The 20,152-nt window shown below is 43.3% G+C and overlaps 1 protein-coding gene and 1 long non-coding RNA gene across 14 annotated transcripts in view; one reads left to right on the top strand and one right to left on the bottom strand.

The window, feature by feature from the left end:
- Positions 1–20,152, bottom strand: part of EPB41L3 (erythrocyte membrane protein band 4.1 like 3) — a 146,979-nt gene that overhangs the window by 90,760 nt on the left and 36,067 nt on the right. For all 13 annotated transcript variants that reach the window (XM_039219342.1, XM_039219343.1, XM_039219348.1 and 10 more), the window contains one exon: positions 342–553. In XM_039219342.1, the coding sequence (XP_039075273.1) occupies positions 342–542 (201 nt within the window). In that variant the 5' untranslated portion in view covers positions 543–553. Of the gene's footprint in view, positions 1–341; positions 554–20,152 lie in introns of those variants that run through there.
- Positions 10,096–19,392, top strand: LOC120221778. The gene is made up of 2 exons (XR_005525891.1): positions 10,096–10,357; positions 19,194–19,392. It is a non-coding gene; the product is annotated as an uncharacterized LOC120221778 (long non-coding RNA).

Raw genomic sequence — 20,152 nt, 5'->3', positions numbered from 1 at the left:
CAGGAGCCAAATTAAAGCCACTGGTGTGGTGTCTGTCCTTCCTGTAAACCCAGATTAAGCCAATAACCTGCAGTCCAGATTTCGGTGTGGGTTTAAGTGCTTTGATCAAATGAAGGAGTTACCAAGCAAGACTGTAGAATGTCATTCAAAGTCTTAAAATAACAAAAACTTCCCATCTGCCTGGGACCAGAAGGGGGAAACGATGACCCCTCATAGTTCCCTGCAGTGCTAAGAGACCAGGGTGGGCCCAGACCCCGGAAAGGGGAGTCAACATTCCCTGACTGGTTTTGTGGGTGAGGCTCTGGGGTGTGGGGGAGCAGGTGGCCCCGGGGCTCACTCACCTCCTTCCTCACGGGGGTGCTGTGTGCCGCGGCCTCGAACTGTTCCAGGGCCTGCTGCTGGTCCTCTCCACTGGGCTCCGGCCCAGGTCCCGGCTGCGCCCCCGCCGCGTGCCCCTGTGCCCCCTGTGCCCCCGCCGCCTCCTGGGGCTCGGCCTCCTGCTCCGGCTTGGATTCCGAGTCTGAGCCGGATTCGGTCGTCATGGTTGATTGTTCTGCAAACAGAAAATGGCGAGGTCTCATCACTTGGTGCAATTGCCCTCTCTAGGCAGAGAGCGGGGATGCTCCCCGGAAGGCCGGTCCAGAGCCCCTTTTGTAAAGACAGGGACACCCCTGGGATCAGAACACAATCCTACTGCACATACCTAACAGGCGACTTGAATTCACCACAAAGACGGGTGCCTGTGAATGGTTCATAATTGACACTGAACAAGAAGCCAACATTTATTTGTAATGATCACAGGTTTTGTTCCTATTAGATTTTTGCCACAGATGGCCGTACAATGACATTAAAGTACTGTCACAATAATTACATAACTGAGATACATTTAATTTCAGAAAAATGAATCTGCTGCATCAGCTGGGTCTATATTTTAATCTCTGGGAAGGATGACCTAATAATGGAAGCGGATATTCTTTCTCATTCCGTCTGCCTTCCCATCTCTAGGCAGCACCCCTGCTCTGCCTCCAGAACTCCTGAATCTATCCATTCTTCCATGAGCAAATGCCTCTTCCCTGATTCTCAGAACCCTGGGATCCCAGTTTGAATGAACAATGACACCTATGCCAGAGGCTTCCTTGGTGACATGGAAGGTGTCCCACCCTGGACAAGCCCTGATCGGGGCTGGAGGGAGACTGGACAGCCTCACCCCTCCCTCCTTCACGAGTGAAAATTCACTGCTTCTTCCTGGCTTTCTCCTTCCCCTGAGTGCTGAAAACGAAGTCTGTCTCAGCCTTTAGGGGGCTCAAACAACAGGTCTTACTATAATAAGATATATAATCTGCTCTCACACCCAAGGACACCTACTGAAACATAACTACCATCAGGGCGCCTGGGTGGCTCAGTGGGTTAAGCACTCAACTTCAACTCAGGTCATGATCTCACAGTGCTTGTGTTTGAGCCCCACATTGGACTCTCTGCTGTCAGCACAGAGCCCGCTTCAGATCTTCTGTCCTCATCTCTCTCTGCCCCTCCCCCACTGTTCTCTCTCTCTCTCTCTCTCTCTCTCTCACTCTCAAAATAAATAGAAACTAAAAAAAGATAGAACTACCATCTTGTAATGGTTTGCTAGTCAAATATTTTGTGCCTTGGTTTCTACATCTACCAAATGAGGGAGGTGAACATGACCGTATCCAAAGAACTTACTTTCTGTGCTTACTTCTTCCTCTTACTAAGGGGCACACCACTATGTTTAAAGCAATTTTCTGCTCTAAGCAGCAAGAGAGGTACTATGCCAGTGGCTACCATGTTGTTTTAGCTAATTTCTTAGGTGTGTGGTAAATATGTCAAAAACAAATATCACAGACTGTCCTGTAATTTCCCTTCCTGATTCTAATTTTATGGTAAAAACATCAGGAGCCAAAGGGCTCATATAATACTGTAAGCAAATGATATGCTCATTAGTGTAATACAGAAGTATACAAAATACTACTCCATAGTAAATCACCATGGAGTTCCTATCTTCACACTACGCACCGGAATAGGTTTAATAATTTGAAGAAGCGGGAACATGCAAATACAAATCTATGTTACAAACAAAATACTACATCCATGCTTTCTATTTAGGGTTCCTTTTTACAATCGGCAGCTATCCGTCCTGTTGCATAAGAGACACGTTGGCTTGGCATGTGCTCAGTTGCCCGAAGCATATGTAAATATCAAGACCAAACACAGAACAAGACAGTAATCCAAATAAAACTATCCAATTTCTTTCCTGCCTCTTACATTACATTTTAGATTTTTAAGCAAATCTGAGTAAATAGTATATACTCTTTTGTATGCTTTTACTAGAAAGCATTAAATCTACAGAAAAGAGTGGAGGAGGAAGAAAGGTGATGGCATTGTGTAACTCAGAACCGACAAAGTCTACCTTTTAGAAGGGGAAAGATTAATTTTAATAGTTCAATTCACGGACCACTTATTAAGTACCAAAAAGAAGTCAAGCACTGTCCATGGTTTAGAAATAGAGGGGTGCCTGGGTGACTCAGTCGGTTAAGCATCTGACTTCAACTCAGGTCATGATCTCACGGTTCGTTGGTTCAAGCCCCGTGTTGGGCTCTGTGCTGACAGCTAGCTAAGAGCCTGGAGCCTGCTTCAGATTCTATGTTTCCCTCTCTCTCTGACCCTCCTCTGCTCACACTGTCTCTCTCTCAGAAATAAATTAAAAAATACATTAGAAATAGAAATAAACATGTAACTCTCCTCCTTACCCCAAGGAGTGGCAGAAATGGATTCTTCTCAGAATCCATGTTCTCCATCTTTCTTTTCATAATTAAACTTTGTTTTAGCTGGTACTCCTCCACCCAGCTTGAGACCACAATTAATTGAGGCCATGTGAAGAAGTCTGGACCAATGGAAAAAGAGAGAATATGTATTCAAAATGTTTAGGTCATTTTCATAAAAGCAAGGGCCCTTGCTCTAGGTTTCCTTTTCTCTTTGGCTAGAAAAAAATGTGGACACGATCACCACACACTCAGTCATGGAGGCCTCAAATTCAGAAGGACTCCAGAGCTGCCCCATCCAACCTGGGCCCCTGGACAAACTCATGGAGCTTGGCTCAGTTGCTCTGGATTGTTCTGTGAGGCAGAAATCCACTTCTGTCTTCTTTGAATCTGAGTATGCTAGCTCAGGGCCAATCTAATACATATTCTTCGGACTAAAATTCTACTAAAATACAGTCATACTCCAGCAGTTCCCATGTCAGTAAAACAAAGTAGCTTTCCCTCAATCTCATGTCCTCCATCAGCTACGACCATATTTCTCTGCTTTCCACTCCTAGCTTCTCAAAAAAATGTTGCTGACCCTTACTGTCGCCTCCTCCTTTCCCTTCCCCTCTCCCTGCAACCACTGCAGTCTGACTCCACTGGGGTGGCCGATGCCATGACCTCTTACCCACTCTTGTCCTCACCAAGTTTGATTTCTTAGCAGCCCCCGCCAGGGTGATAAGACTTTCCTTGTCAGCATTTCCTTCTCTTGGGATTCAGCATGCACCACACCCTCTGCCTTTCTCCTATCTCTCAGGCTACACCCTCTCATTCTCTTTTATGGGCAACTTCTTATCCAACCTCTACATGTAGGAATCTCCTGGAAAACACCTTCTGGCTCTCCCCTCCCTTTACATTTTCTCTCCAGCTAACGATATGCTTTCCTGGGGCTTTAAATACTTCCTAGAAGCCAACTGCTCATGCATTCGTAACTCTGGTCTGAACCTCTGAGGTTAAAGGTGCAGATGCCCACTTGACACTCCTTACTGATAGCTCATAAGTATCTATTGATTTTCCTTTTCCAAATCTGTTCCTCCCCACGCTCTCCCTCCTCACCCCCAAAAATGGCAATGCCATTCCTTCAAGCCAGAATTCCACAAGTCAACCTTGACATTTCTTTTTCCTTACCTTCCCTATCTAACCTTTTGCAAGATATATAGTTTTAAACGTAGATATTCAAATACCTACATAAAAACCTGTTTCCAAAATATGTCTTGAATTGGCCCCCTGCCACTATGCAAACTATCCTTTCTTTCCTGAACTCCTTAAGAACCTCCTCTTCCCTGTCGATTCCTGCCCACCTCTGTCTAAGTCAGATCTTCATAAAACATAAATGTATTCCTATCACTCCTGTTAATAGCTTCCCAATGTGCAAAGAAAAATCTGAACTCATAACTGCCATGGCCTTCAAGCCTAGGACTCCACACCCTATCCCGGTCCAGAGGCACTGCCTCCCCCTCCCCCACTATGATCCAGCCAAGGGATCACCTTTTGGTTTGCAATGCCCAGCAAAGTTTTGTGCCTCCAGGTTTTTTAGGCATGCTGTTCTCTGTGAGACCGTTCTTTCCTCTGTCCTTAAAGTGACCAGCTTCCCCATTCCCCAAATGTCACCTGAGAGAGGCATTCCCATTTTATACAGTTATTCTACATGTGGTTATGGTTTCTTGCCTATAACTTATCAGATTTAATGCTTATTCAAACCCTCCACTGACTTCCTTCCAACGTACTCCTGAATGGGAAACAGGTGTGCTTATACCCCAATATACCCAGTACTAACATAGTGCCCTAGGACATACTAGGTATTTCAATAATTTTTTGAAGAATAACTAATAAAATCGACCCCATTATTATATCTGCCTATGTAAATGTGTAATAACTCTTATAGTCTTTAACCATCGTAAAATATCTCAAGTGACGAAAAAGTAGGTATTTCCAGGTTTAATGCAAAACAGAACGCAGTTACAATGTTCAGAACTGACATCTCCCTACAAGGTAATAGATATTATTGGTCTGCTCACACGCTAATGCTTTTACCAGGAGACCAAAGGGTTTTTCAAAAACTCAAAAAAGAAAATGTTTAGGTGGTTTAGAAAACCTCTAGAAGAGAAACCAAAAAGTCACTGGATCACAAAATTAACAAAACACAAACAACTACTAGAAAAAGTGCATATAAAAAGATGCCTAATTTTCTTCCTAGACAGGGTGTTTTTGCATATAAATCATTTTTAAGGGGCGCCTGGGTAGCTCAGTTGCTGGAGTGCTGAATCTTGATTTCGGCTCAGGTCAAGATCCCAGGGTCATGGGATCAAGCCCAGAGTTGGCCTCCATGCTAAGTGTGGAGCCTGATTAATATTTTCTCTCCCTCTCTCCCTCTGCCCTTCTCTCCTACTTGTGCATTAAAAAAAAAAAAAAAAAAAGATACCTTCAGTATCTTCTATTTTCTATGAGTATATTTAAGATTCTCTCTTATGTGTGTTTCAGCAAATAATAACTATAACTTAATAATTAGAAGTCAAAATGGTTACAGAAGCAGAACCAGAACTGTATCTCAAAATATAATCATTTTAGTTCATTTCATTTTCAAATCTATGTATAATCTTTATAGATCTAATACATGAAAGTAATTAGGAGCAAATAAGTTGTCACTGTGTGAGCCTGGGTGACTGACTTAATTTCTTTAGTCTCCTGCTTCCTCTTCCACAAAACAAAGGGTTCAGCCTAGAAATTAGCAATGACCTAGGGTGGTGGGCGTGGGGAAGTGAAGGTGGAGGGAAGTGAAAGGTACAAAACTTCAGATCTTCTTATAGTTTAAGCCAACAAGTCTGTCACCTCTATCACCATCTTCTTTCAGCTTCCTTGTCTTTATAAATATAACTAGTTTTTACAAACACGTAATGGAAGTACAGACTCCACTGGGGTGGATGTATCAATGCACTCTAAGCTTTAAAAAGTTGTCCACCGGGCACCTGGGTGGCTCAGTCGGTTGAGCATCCCAGGTCAGGTATGATCTCGCAGTTTGTGAGTTGTGAGTTCGAGCCCTGTGTCCCTGCTTCGTGCTCTCTGCTGTCAGCACAGAGCCCACTTCAGATCCCCTGTCTCCTTTTCTCTCCCTCAAAAAAATTTTTTAAATTGTCCAATATGTGTTAAAATAGTTACCTTTCCAAATACATGGCCTTCGCCCCTTGTATATGTGAACTAAAAAGGAAAAATTAGTACAGGCACATCCCAATTTTGAATTTCAGTTTTATTATTCTGGTCATGAAACCATTTTTTTAAAATTTTTATTTCTAGGAGAGAGAGAGAGAGAGAGAGAGCGAGCGTGAGCAGGGGAGGGTCAGAGAGAGAGGGAGATACAGACTCCGAAATAGGCTCCAGGCTCTGAGCTGGCAGTCAGCACAGAGCCCGACGCAGGGCTCAAACCCACGAACTCAAACCCACGAACCGCGAGATCATGACCTAAGCAAAAGTCTGACGCTTAACCGACTAAGCCACCCAGGCGCCCCCATGAAACCATTTTGAGACCTGTCATTCTCTGTGATTTCGTGACTTGTCCCCAAGGCAGAGAGCCAGGTATACAGAAGCCGAATAAAAATACAAAATGGATAGAACCCAGCAGCCACCTATCAACCATTTCAATTATAACATAACCTACCATTACTTTCTAGATTTCCACGAATATACCATGTAATACTTGACCTGTCATGGATCACACAAATCACAGACCCTCAAACCTTAAATAAACTTCTAGGAACTTGTCAATGTGTAAGTATCTGATTTTCGCCAGAACTACATGCAGAAGATAATGAAAGAAAATCATTGCTGTTTCTTGACTAACTACAAGAAAATTTTCATTGCTGCAGGGAGACAGTAAAGTAATAAACCTTAAAAATGCAAGGCATTTTTGTTCTGGAATCTCACGAGAATATGTAATTCCACATATCTGAAAGCACGTAGATCTGTCCTGTATGTGTGAGTAAACAGCACTGGCAGCCTGCATCAATTTCAGTTTCAAAATTTTGAAGTCTTCTTCCCTACCCACCTGCCAATATAAGTGAGTGATAACCTGATTTTTAAATTGCAAACAATTAAAAGTGCAAGCATCTAAATATAGTACTTTTAACTTTAACTCATTGTTTTCATAACTTGACAGCGTGTACTTCTAGTCTTGTACCCAAGTGCCAAAGCATTTCCTCCAAGTAGATCTGAAGGAGATTTGCATTGCTTTCGTTTTTCTTTCTTACACTTAACCCCTTGCTTTCTTGGATGCCCCTTTCCACTTAAAATTGAACATTACCCTTTCCAAATCACTAAAGGCCACTATTTTCCAATGCTCCCTTCCCTTCTGATACATTTACTTGGGACTAAACGTAGCTGTCAATTATTTCCGTTACTGAAAGTAAACACCAGCACTTGCAATTCCAAATGGAAAGGGATACAAAATGCTTTGGCGACACTCCACCCTTTCTTTAAACCAAATTTACCTTATCTGCTATTTTGCTTAAGCTAAAAAAACGCTTGGATGGCTAGAAACTCCGAATCCTAAAAGCTGGGAAAGGACTTTCATTCCATATTTCCACAGGATGGCAAGAAGGGTCCTCTATCTTTTCATGAAATGTGAATTGTATTCAATATGCCTCTCTCAGGGAAAGATTTAGTAAATGACACCAAAGGAAATGGGGATGAGCTTCAAAGAAGGCAGTGTGCAGGTCTATATGAAGCCATCGTTCCAATCCCCAGTCCCAATCCACCTATAAAAAGTGGCCATGGCTTTGTCCCTCTGCAGCTCTAATTTTCGATTCCATGGAAGAAAAAAAGTCAGTTTGTCCTCATCTTCTCCACTTTTAGAAGGAGCATTTTAAAATCTCTGTCTCCTGACTGCTTAATTAGCTTCCCTATTCAAATGTACCTCCCTCCCTTGCAGATAGGAAAATTCAGTCATGCTAAAAGACACTGACCTAGCCAGGACTTAGAACAGGAAAATGTGCAATGTCATTTACGTGCATGAAGCAGGATTCCTACTGAATAATCCAGCACTTTGTTAAAAACAAAAAACAAAAAGCCTTCATACCATTTACCTGTTTTCAGGGATAGAAGACTAAAATGGACAAATTTTTTTAATAAAGCAAGGTTTTTTTTCGTCTTCTCTTTCAAGTATAAGTTCATGGGAGAAGAGAGGCCTGTAGAACTTTATAAACATCAATGTTTGTGGGAATGAAATAGTACCCACCCTCAACTATGAGGGGACGGTAGACAGTAATATCCCCAGGGCACTTCTGCAGGATTCTGCTTATTTGCATTAGAAAAAGAGGAAAAAATAAAAGCCCTCAACCAACCATTGTCAGACACAAAAAACAAACAAACGAAAAAACCAAAACAACAGCCACAAGGAAAGCACATCAGCCTGCTCTTGCCCGCCCCCCTCCCCGCCCCCACTACAGCCCTCATCTTTCCCCTCCAGTATGGTCCCAAGCTCCTCACCATCCTTTACAGCCATGCTTATGGAAGGAACTGGCTTCTCACATTGACCGAAGCCTCCCTTCCCACTCACTCTTCAGAGTGTCCCCCATTATTCCAGCACAACTTACCTCCCTACAAGCCAATAAATCCCAGGTGAAGAGGACATCCCTTCTCATCTTTGAACTCTCTGTGTTTTGGACACTCTCTTGATTTTTCCTTCTGCCTGTTCTGGCACCTCCTTCTCATCTCCCTTTGCTTCTTCATGGCTTGTTTCTCATTTTCTCTTTCTCAACTTGATAACTCTCTAGGAGTCCTCACACTCTCCAAACCCTCTTCCTTGGAGAGCTCCTCTACTTCATTTCAAATATAAGAACTCCCAGATAGAAGGTCCTCAGTTTGGGACCTCTCTGAGCTACAGATCCATATATACAACTCGACTTTCCACCTCTCTTACCTGGAAATCTCAGCACCCCAACTGAACACTTCTCTATCCAAACCTTTGATGCCCCCTCGCTCCCAGCCCCCATCTGCTCTACAGCAGTCTACCCCGTCTCAGTAGTAGGTGGATTTCTATGTGTCCAGCTGTTCATGCCAGGAACTGGAACAGCACCCCTCTTCTTGCCCCCCACTCAATCTGCTTCATGCCAGGCTCCTGCACCTCGAGTTGTATGCAAAGAAGGAAGACAGCAGAGAGTTCTATGTGGAGGTTATCAGTCAGTCAAGGGCAGGGCAGTGTGAAAATCAAGTGCACTTACTTGTGTGGGAACATGACGTCTGCTGCGGCCGGAACATAAGGGGGGGGGGGTGTGGCGATGGGCAAGGGACAAGTGGGGCAGAGGTCAGGTCCTGCGAGGCTGTCTGATCCCGCTAAGGAGACTCTATGGCATTACAGAGACCACTCTGGCGGCCACAAGGATGACTAACATCAGAAGGGGTCGGCTGGACTCTTTCATTATTTCAGCTCAAAACTAGACCAAATCAACAAAGCAAGGAGGCCTTGATGGGGCAGCCATGGACCAATTACTCAAAGCACGGAACAAGGGAATTCAAGGACCTGGTCATTACAAAAGATCTTCCTATGACAACCTGACAACAGAGAATTGAGATGCTAAGTGTTTCTGACTAGCAACAGGGATGATGGGTAGTTTTTCTTTAAACAAGCTTTTTGGCCATACCCACCTCAACTCTTATAAGCCAATATGCCAACTCCTATGGCATTGGCGGACTTCAAGATTATAGAAGCAGAAGGCTGGATTTTTGTTTTAATGAAAATGACACAATCATTCAAAAATTACTTTCGCAATTACCACTGTGAACCTGCAGAGTACCCAGATCCACTGAAATGGAGACAGATTTCTCAACAGCGCTGTACATCTACAATTCAGAGTTGGGAATTTAAAAAACACGAACAACAACAACAAAAGGCCACAGTCTCCTGTTTTAAGGAGGGTACATTCTGATGGTGACCCTATGAAGCAAACCAACCACAGCGCTCAGGATGCGAGAAGAGGGCTTTCAACAAGTCTGAGGCGGCGGAGAGGGTTTCCACAGGAAATAACCCTAGTTTGATGGAAAAATAATCATTAACCTTCTGTCCCAAGTGAAAGGGCTAGCTTTGAGCTTTGTAAAAATCACGGGGCTACTTCAGGGAGATAAACGGGGAATCAGGGATAAATCAAAGTGCAGAAGAGGCACCCTGCGGGGGGCAGGAGGACACAAACCATCTTCAAGTCCGCCACAGGCTCTGTGACCTCAGTGGAATGTATCTGCTCTGGTGTTCCAAAATTCTGAAATTCTAGGATTCCTGGGGGCCAGAGATACTGTTGTATTAACAGCATGAAATCTAAGGAAATATTGTCCTTTAAGATCAAAGAAGACAGATACTGAGCCTCCTGACTGGCCCCAAGGGCACAACGCAAACAGGGCAGGTGATCTGGGCACCCCAGCAAGGAAGTCAACCTCCCACCCTCCCCACCCCTGCAAGGTCACCTGAAGGCTTCATTAACTGAGTCAATTAGGGTTTTATTTCACTGAAGCTACACTTTACCCAGATAATATGAAAGGGCTGAAGGAAACAGGTAAGATGTTGAAAAAAAACCTGGTTTATTTTTGGTAAGCTTTTAGCTTTTCAAGCTCAAAAATGTTTAGTGCTAAGTGTGAGCAGAAATATTAACAAATGCGGTTTAGAACACAGAGAGGGTGTTTATGATTATGTAAGTGACCACCTTATCAATATGTATTCATATATCCTAATCCAACTGGTGCCAAACACCAGGGTACAAAATCCCACATACCCTTGAAACACCAAGAATATTTGGTTGTTCCCAGAAGTCCCCACATACATTTCAACAGGCCAAGAAAGCAGCTGACTGCTATATATATGGGGGCTTGTGTTAGTGAAGGGCCTTTAACAGAGTTCAGTAACAACACAAACAGTAGGAGACACAGGTTCCTGAGGGGACAAACCACTTGCAAATTAAATCAATAGAGTGGAAGAGGAGCCACTGTGGTTACTGCACTATAACCACTCTGATAAACGCAATCAAGTTCCCAAACAGGGTCTCCTGAGCTCCAAAACTGGGAAAGAGAACCTTTGGTCTGGGAGTTGTGAGATTTTAAAGGAAAGGGTACATTCATGGCAATGACAGGGCTGCTCACGTGAACCAAGTGTCTTTACTTTTGGCTGGAAATGTATCAGTTAAGGTTAGAAATACTGCCTACATCATTTCTTCGCCCATTAATACATTTGCTCAACAAACATTTCCTGAATAGCTGTTCTGAGGCCTGGGGAACATCAGATAAAGACAAATGCGTCTCTGCGCTAATGGAGCCTATGTTCTAACTGAAGGGCAAAAAGAAACACAGTCAGCTACAGATAGATGTTATTAGATCATCCAATCTAATTTTTTAAAACATTTTTATTTATTATTGAGAGACAGAGAGAGACAGAGCAGAAGCATGGGAGGGGCAGAGAGGGGGGAGACATAGAATCTGAAGGAGGCTCCAGGCTCTGAGCTGTCAGCACAGAGCCCAACATGGGGCTTGAACTCACAAACCGCGAGATCATGACCTGAGCCGAAGTCGGAAGCTCAACCGACTGAGCCACCCAGGCACCCCTAGATCATCCAATCTAAAGTAGATGGGTTCATGAGTTTGAGCCCCGAGTCAGGCTCTGTGCTGACAGTTTACAGCTTGCTTGAGATTCTCTCTCTCTCTCTCTCTCTCTCTCTCTACCGCCCCCCCACATTCTTTCTCTATCTCAAAATAAATAAACTTTAAAAAAAAGCAGATGGATGGCTGCTTACATTGGGTGGTTAGGGAGGCTTCTCCAAGAAGAGGAAATACATATATTATATATATAAATGTATAGATTTTAACATTTATTATTTTTGAGAGATCATGAGATGGGGAGAGAAGAGAGAGAGGGAGACACAGAATCAGAAGCAGGCTCTAACTCATGGACTGTGAGATCATGACCTGAGCTAAAGTTGGACAGTTAACTGACTTGGGTGCCCTCCAAGAATAGGATATTTAAGTCAATATTCCAGTATCGTGAACAATCTACCCTGTGAGGATACAGGAGTTGGGATAATACCTTCCAGAAAGACTACTGTCTGGGCCCTAAGGACAAACTGTGTTGGGGTGGTCAAGAACTGAAAAGAAGGTGGAGGTATAGCTGGGGCCCAACAGGTGCAGGAAGAATGGCACCCCACACAGGAGAAAATGTGAGTTGGGGCCAGACGGTAAGGGTCTTTCTTGGTAAGCCACTTTATGCAGGTGAATTTTATTTAAATGCAACGGAGCATTTGAGATGAGGAATGATAAGGTCTTCTTGATACTTTAAGAAGAGAGAGCACTCTGGGCTCCAAGTGAAGGGGCAAGGGTGGGACCAGGGAGAGCAGTTAGCAGCTGTGGCAAGAGTCTAGGCAAGAAAGCCCCAGAGCAAGGCGGGAGGAGAGGAGACGGAGGGGAGGTGCACTCGACTTTTGCCAGCCGCAACTCTGACTGGGGCTGTGAGACCCCAGGGGACTGGATTATGCTGGCAGGCAAACTCCCTTACAAGCCTTAGGTCTCTTAGAAACACAGGGATTCCTAAAGGTGAGAAGGTGGCAAAGAATGCATTCTCCAGTAGGGAGGGAGCCTACCAACTATCAGAGGTCAGGCAGGCGTCACCCAGGACTCTTTTAGGTGGTGCTCCATCACCTTGGACAAGGGAATTCATCTGTGAGCCCTATACCATCAGCAGTTTTAAAAATATCTCAATCGGTGAGAAGCAATGCCTGGCTTTATTTATAATGCGTGTATTCTGGTGGTCTACGTGACAGATCCAGTTTCAAAAAAAAAAAAAAAAGGCAAACATTAACTTGAAAATCTTTGGCCTTTTGGGTGTAGAATGCATTTATAGACTTCATTGGAGAACCTAGCTAATGGCTAAATGGCATTTGTACCTATATACTTGTTTCACACATAATCTGGCAGAGAATCTTAGTCTCCATGAAGCTTTAACAGGATTACCACCAAGATGCTGTCATTATCAGGAACCTGGAGACATGTCAGTAGAGTTTCTATTCTATGATCTTTACACCAGAATCCTGCTGGTGTTATTATTTAAATTCCTAAACTGTCCATATATGAAGTATATCTTGTTGTGGGTTGGACACAGAAAAAAACCCACCATTCAAAACACAGGGCAGTGTTTCCCCACAACATATTTATATGTTTGTCACTGTGACGAGCATTTTAATGTAGTATTCGATATACACGGAAAACACTCTACAGAGCTTTCCCGGGGATAGGAAATTGCCAAATAGCTATTTATTTTCAGGAGTTAATGTGAATACTTGAATTTAGGTTCCTGATAGCTATGTTTATAGTAGTTCATTAGTGCTTCCTATCCCTGAAATAGAATTCAAAATGGATTATGACTTCATTTCCCTTAGCCAAAGGCATTGCCATACTATTCTTGAAATTTTAAGCAAAAAATTAAAACGGAAATTTCAGGCCACCAATGAAATACAAAAGAAAGAGCAGAGTGTTTAGCCCTGATGGCAAAGTGAATCCTAGAAAGAGGGAGAGAATATGTTTACGAAAGTGAAACTTTCTCTCCACTTTGTTAAACTAAATCTTTCTTAGGCAGAAACTGTCACTAAGTCCTCAACATGAATATAATTCAAACAGCATTTTTGCTTGTAAACACTCTACAAATATTATAAAATGCTGCCTTATACGGCTTCCTAAAAGCAAAGTTCACCTTCTCAAATGCACAGGGCCTTCATGAGTTGAATTAACAGTTGAAATAATTTCTCATAAATCTTTTGTACTTTCATTTTACTTTTTTAATTAACAGGGTACGGCATTAGAGAAAGTAAGGAAAGTTGGTCCCAGGTCACCCACAGGTGCCTGGTGCTAAGCTCCTCCCTTACGTTCTCCCCTGCAAGCTCACCCCTGACCGCCCAGAAGCAGCGTTACACCCACAGGACAGGTGGCTACAGTGACATTAGTGCAGGCCTCACCCAAAGTCATATAACAATAAACCCAGAGGCAACATTAAATCTGGTTTCTGCCTCCAAGAGTAAAGCTTTCTTCCACATAAGTTTACTGAATACACCAATAAAATTGGCTCTTAACTTCTAAAACTGGACAACTTTTCAAAGTTAGTATTTTATATGATCATATATAATTCCATATTGCTGATATGCTATTTTACACTTCTAATTAACATACATCAAATAATAAAGTATAAAATTATATTGTTTTCTCTATTTTAAATTATATATTTAGATGTATACATTATACATAATATGCAATATAGTCTATATTATGTCTAATATAGAATAACAATACTAGTTTCTTCCTTAAGGAAAAAAGGCTTCTAATCTAGTATGAGCCTTCAGGATTCTGGCCCAGGTTGCCACTTTATTCCTGGAAAACCAAAAAAATAAATGATCATTGTCACTTCTAGAGAAAACATGAATGATACCCACTCTGCTTCTAGATTCCTGTTTACAACCTTTCACTAATAAGTGGCTAAATTTAAGCTTCAAACAGACAAGCCTAAGTTTTAACTGGTTTCCACTTTGTAAGCGTGTAGGTGGAAGGCCTCAAACTGACAAGGAGCCAGTAACATATGTTTCAAGTGTATAAACGTCCAACGCCGGGGAACCCGGGTGGCTCAGTCAGTTAAACGTCTGACTTCAGCTCAGGTCATGATCTTAGGGTTCGTGGGTTCAAGCTCCACGTCGGGCTCTGTGCTGACAGCTAGCTCGGAGCCTGGAGCCTGCTTCAGATTCTGTGTCTCCCTCTCTCTCTGACCCTCCCGTCCTCATGCTGTCTCTCTCTCTCTCTCTCTCTCTCTCTCAGAAATAAAACATTAAAAACAATAAACGTCCGATGCCACTGTTTAAAATTTTCACAAATTTCACAGCTAAAAATCAAAAAAGGAGAGAAAGGGAGACAGTGTGTCTCTTCTGCCCTGCTGGCCAATTCTATCTCTGGGAAGAACATATTAGCAAAAAGTATCTTTGGCACCTTAACGTAGGAGCATATTTTTCTATTACCCAACATCTGACTCTGCATCTGTGAGAAATGAGGTGTGAACCATATAGACAGTGAATAAATTACAACAGAGTCAGATTCCATACAGTCATCTAAGAGCAAGCAGCTCGCGGATTCTTGCTGAAGTGGGTTCTCTCTCCCACAGAACCACTCATTTTAAAAATAAGGCAAAGGTTACAGCAGAGACTTCCAACCTTCGCACCTTAGTGAGGGGCACTCTACCCTCTGACACCCAGGGCCAGCTGGCCGAGAATCTACACTTGAGGATTCTTTTTATGGGTGCTGAGGACCAGCAGAGCAAGAAGAATGGCTGTCTCAAAATGACCAAAGAACAAATACCCTGTCCTCCAATCCCCTGTCTGTCCACAGAAATGTTGCACACAAACAGACGGTGAATAAATTGGGAAGGAACAAGCAGGTTGTGATTCTGAGTTTCATGGATATGAGACGGAACAGCAGGTTTCACTTCTATCCCAGAGCCTTGGAAATTCAGGTGCACAATCTGGCCTGGCCATTTTCTGTAACTGCATGCATGTCTCAAGGCTTTTATCTCTGTGGCTCGCTGCTCACAGCAAGCCTCATGCAGGCACCCAAAACTAGTCACCAGAAGGATATGTGGTGAGAATACGAAAGAAAACAAAGGAGAAAACAGACCTTCCAAAACCCAGAAAGGTGGGTTGCCTGTAAGTATTTGTACCTTTACGAATATAAATCTTCAGAGGAGTCCAGACAAGAGTCACTCAGTAGGAATAACATCTGATTAAATCAATAAAGAAATATGGGGGTGGGGGGGGCGGGCGGAGGGCATTTCTATTGCTAAGAAAAAAATCAATTACATGGGGGAAATTCTAGCCATTCTATTAGTTTCCAGTTAATACTTGTAACATCATACAGATAGCCATTACTGGCATCCTAGTGGTCACTGAATGTATAAATGAATGAAGGGTTGAATACATCGGTTTCATTTAACAGGACTGTGCCTTGTCACAAGTCTACAAACAAGGTCTTGCAAAATCACACCTGATTCACTGTGGCCCCTAAAGCCCTTGGCTGTTTGGCGGTACCACAGAATACTGCACTGAACAGAAATGAATAGAAGTCATTAGCTCTCAGCTTCTCCGAGAAGATGCTCAATTTGATCTGTTTCCCTTTTTTAATTTTTTTTATTTTTATTTTTTTATTTTTTAGAGAGACAGAGACAGCGTGAGTAGGGGAGGGTCAGAGAGAGAGGGAGACACAGAATCTGAAGCAGCTCCAGGCTCTGAGCTGTAGGCACAGAGCCCGATGCGGGGCCTGAACCCATGAACCGTGAGATCATGACCTGAGCCAAAGTCGGACGCTCAACCGACTGAGCCACCCAGGCGCCCCGATCTGTTTCCCTTTTTAATCCCAACATTTTCTAGGATATTTCTGTACTCCAAAGCCAAATCAATAGAACTTGGTTTTCCCCAAAGTTAGAGTGCAGGGTTTCTCTGCCACCCCACAATTCATTAACTAAGCATTTGCAGACTCTTACAACAAGTACTACAGAGAGAGGAAATGGGAGCCCCTTCGGCAGTCTGGATCCTCCTATCCTTTGGGGGTTTTGACAGACTGTTGAGTTTTTTCATCCTTCAATACATATGCCAGGCCAAGTCTTGAATTATTCTGTTTCTACTGTAATGCGTCAGCTTTTATCTCTATGATGGTAATGGATGAAGACTACAAAGAATGTTCTTCAAAGATCTCCCTGGCACACCAGTGAGCTGCCTGAGAACAGTGCCTCATCAAGGTCTCTGAAGGTGCTGATAAGAGAGGCTTCCTTATTGCAGGGCTGTTCACTCAGGGCCTGAAGTGCTAAAAGGGTTCCCCATTCGCTACTCAAATTCTTTGTAATTAAAGCTTTTGGAGCCCAGCTCAGCCACCACCTTGCCTCCTTGCCTCCTGCCTCCGAGGTGACTCAAGTAGATAGAAATGCAGCCATGGTTGGAGCCGCCTTCAGATACTCTGATTACTGGGATTGAATTTCCCACACAATGTACTAAAAATGACTGAATGGTGGCTACAGGTGTGATGTTCCATTTATACATTTATATTCTTTTTCTCTAATGGGCAACTAAGCCAATAAACAGCTCTTTCAATTTTTAAATCCACATATTTCCAGTTCAATGGGGATTAACTTAAAACCCTACAGACAAAAATAAATTTGAAGAAAACCTGAAAGGCTGAAATGCAATTCATCTTAAAAAGATTTTTTTTATAGGTTCTTCATGCTCTATGGTTTTGTTTTGTTTTTTTTTTGCGGTTTAATTACAGTAACACCTGCTTCACTTCCTATGTTGATAATTTTTTGTAATTACTAAACTTTTCACAATGAAATTCATTTTAAACCCTTTAACCTGTCCATTTAAAATGGAAGCAAAATAAATCTGTCTAGGTGAACGCTGTATCTGTAAAGAAGCCACACGAATTCCTGGTTTCAAACTCTTCTGTTCAGAGGGGGCCCTCAAACAGACAGGGAAAAGGGGGTCTTCTGCTCCCTCAAAGTTAGCTGCGGCAGAGTCCACTGGAGAAGAGGAGAAAACGTTGCAAACAAAATTGGGACCAAGAAGAAGAGAGGAGGACGTAGGTCCTGACACATTTACCAGGGGGGACTCTATCCTTACTGGAAAGGGTCCTACATAGTCAGGGCAAGGGAGCTTCCTGGAATCCCGCTGGCATTTCTAATCCAGGAGGCACAGAGGCTGACAGATTAAACTACTCCCTGAGAGCAGGGAGGCCATTCTTCCCCATGGAAGAGATGGGTGACAAACAACAGTGGTTGTACAGCTGGAGAGGGTAGGAACTCTGGAGAGGCTGTGGGTCCAACATCCAGACTCCCCATGAAAAGACAAAGTTTGTGTGATAAGTCAAAGTATTAAGAGCGATCATTTTTGGATGGCTGAATCTCTTTTTCAGCTTTTCTACAAAAGTGGGACTTTCTTAAGCAGAAGAAAGCAAGTCAACCAAATCTCTCTTCATACAGACATATTTATCACTTCTTTATTTTAAAATTTTTTCAAGTTTATTTTGGGGGGGGGAAGAGAGAGAGAGAGAGCAGGCGAGCATACATGCTCACATGAGTGGAGAAAGGGAAGAGAGGGAGAGAGAGAGAAACACAGAATCTGAAGCAGGCTCCAGGCTCTGAGCTGTCAGCACAGGGCTGGACAAGAGACTTGAACTCGTGGGCCACAAGATCGTGACCTGAGCTGAAGTCGGACGCTCAACCGACTGAGCCACCTAGGTGGCCCTAGACATATTTCTTACTTCTTTAAAGTACTTTCAGCTGGCTGACTTCCCCACATTTTAACTTAATCTGTTTATAGAAAAAAATGATTAATTCTAGCAAAATCTGTTGTCACGCTTCTGAAATACATCTATTCTTCTTCTACTAATATAATTTAGTGCCACCATTCAGCAGATAGAGCAAACGGGTTGAAGGTTGAATGGGCGGTCAGAAGAGGCCACTTGGATCAGAATCACCTGGGGTGATTCAGGGCTATTCTGGTAGCCCTGAATAGTCCCCGACCAAGCTGTAGGCGTGGGCAACCTCTGGCATCACCTGCCTGGGCTCTGCCACCACCAATTCAATCCTGGCGGCAGGTCGCATGCAGAGGTAGTTTTTAAAAGCTACTCTGGGATTCTAGAATGCAGGCTGGACGGAGAAGAGTAGGACAGCATTCCTGCACTTTTAATGAATGCCCAAGGGATTCTTATACTGCAATTTGCTAACCACTGCTCTATAAGGAAATTACACACCCCAAAGCTTTGGATCCACTGCATTTGGAGACAGAAATGACAAGTAGATAACAAATCACGGGCCCTGGCCAAGGCCATATCAATTGGCCCTTCTTCTGATTATTGCCACCAAATCAAGTCAGCAGTCTTGCTGCTTTCTGCATTTCATAGATGTATATACCATTTTTTTTGTTTATGCAAAAGGCATATGCAGAGTATATGTTTTTGCATTTTAAGGTCTGCATTTTAATACTCTTTAACACTCATTACAAGCTATACTCCAAAACTGATATATTCTTATGTCTCAGTCATGTTCAGTCTCCTTCCCAACAGAATATTCAGTTATAAGAGAGAGAGAGTGAGCACGTGAGAGAGCGAGAGCAAACGAGCAAGCAGGGGAAGGGCATAGAGAGATGGAGACACAGAATCCAAACCAGGCTCCTGGCTCTGAGCTGTCGGCACAGAGCCCAACACGGGGCTCAAACTCGTGAACCATGAGACCATGACCTGAGCCAAAGTCAGACACCTAATGGACTGAGCCACCCATGTGCCCATGTCATAGTCTTTTCTGATACCATCTTGACTATGTTCTTTCATTCCTAGCAGCCCTGTTGAGTTTTCTGCGGAGTATCAGGATGGGAGTGGAGCTGGCAGGGGGTCCAAGAAGATTTCAAGCACCTTTCACCAAACTCAGTCTATTATCCCAACTAAGCACTAGGAACCTAGCATTTTCATAGCTTCAGAAACACTGGTTATGAAAAGAGCATAACAGAGTAACAAAATAAAGGCAAATTATAATCTACTGGCTACTGTTTTCTACTGGTATTCATCCCTAGCTGGATTCTTGACAAGTTTGGAATTGAGAGGCGAATTCTTTCTATGCAAGAAAGTGTTTTCAATAGCTCGCCATCCCTTTCTTCTCCCTGACTCAACATGAAGGGCAGCCACATCCTGAGCCTTCCTAACCCTCAAGCTTCACTTTTATCCTACACCATGAATCTCAGCAATCATGACCTACTGAATGGCATGTTGTTCTTCAAGAGCCCAAGCCCTGAGTGTGCTGCCCCTAGAAGCTTCCAACCCACCCACTTTCCCCGAGCACGGCTGAACCTTATGTTTCAAAACTTGGCTCTGACCCCACCTCCAATTCGGATGCTGAGTTCCCACCTCCCCGGAAACAGTCTTGGCTGGGTGGCCACGGGGCTTGTGCACGTTCCTACCATTATGTGGATCTGACTGTATTTGTAGCAACATTTGCTTCTTCGGAGAGTCTCTGCTACCAGACAATTTTCTTAAAAGCAAGGAATGGTTTTGACTCTCTGTACTAGAAGTCTACCTCAAACCTAAGGTCTCTTAAGAGTAAACTCGGGAGTTTTCTCTCCAGGTCTTACCCCACAGCCCAATCCATCTTTCAAGGAGTCTCAGGCCAAAGAAAATACAATCGCAAAAACTAACAAAAAGGCCCACATTCAGTCCTTTCAGTAAATCCTGTGGCTCCACCTTCAAAACTGATCCAACTGTGGCGACTCCACCCCTCCGGGCACGCCTTCACCTCTACCACT

This window comes from Hyaena hyaena, unplaced genomic scaffold (assembly GCF_003009895.1).
Source record: "Hyaena hyaena isolate Hyena2069 unplaced genomic scaffold, ASM300989v1 scaffold_812, whole genome shotgun sequence".
Taxonomy (NCBI): Eukaryota; Metazoa; Chordata; class Mammalia; order Carnivora; family Hyaenidae; genus Hyaena; species Hyaena hyaena.
The sequence above is the reverse complement of the archived record's forward strand: the minus strand, read 5'-3'. Positions and strand labels throughout refer to the sequence as shown.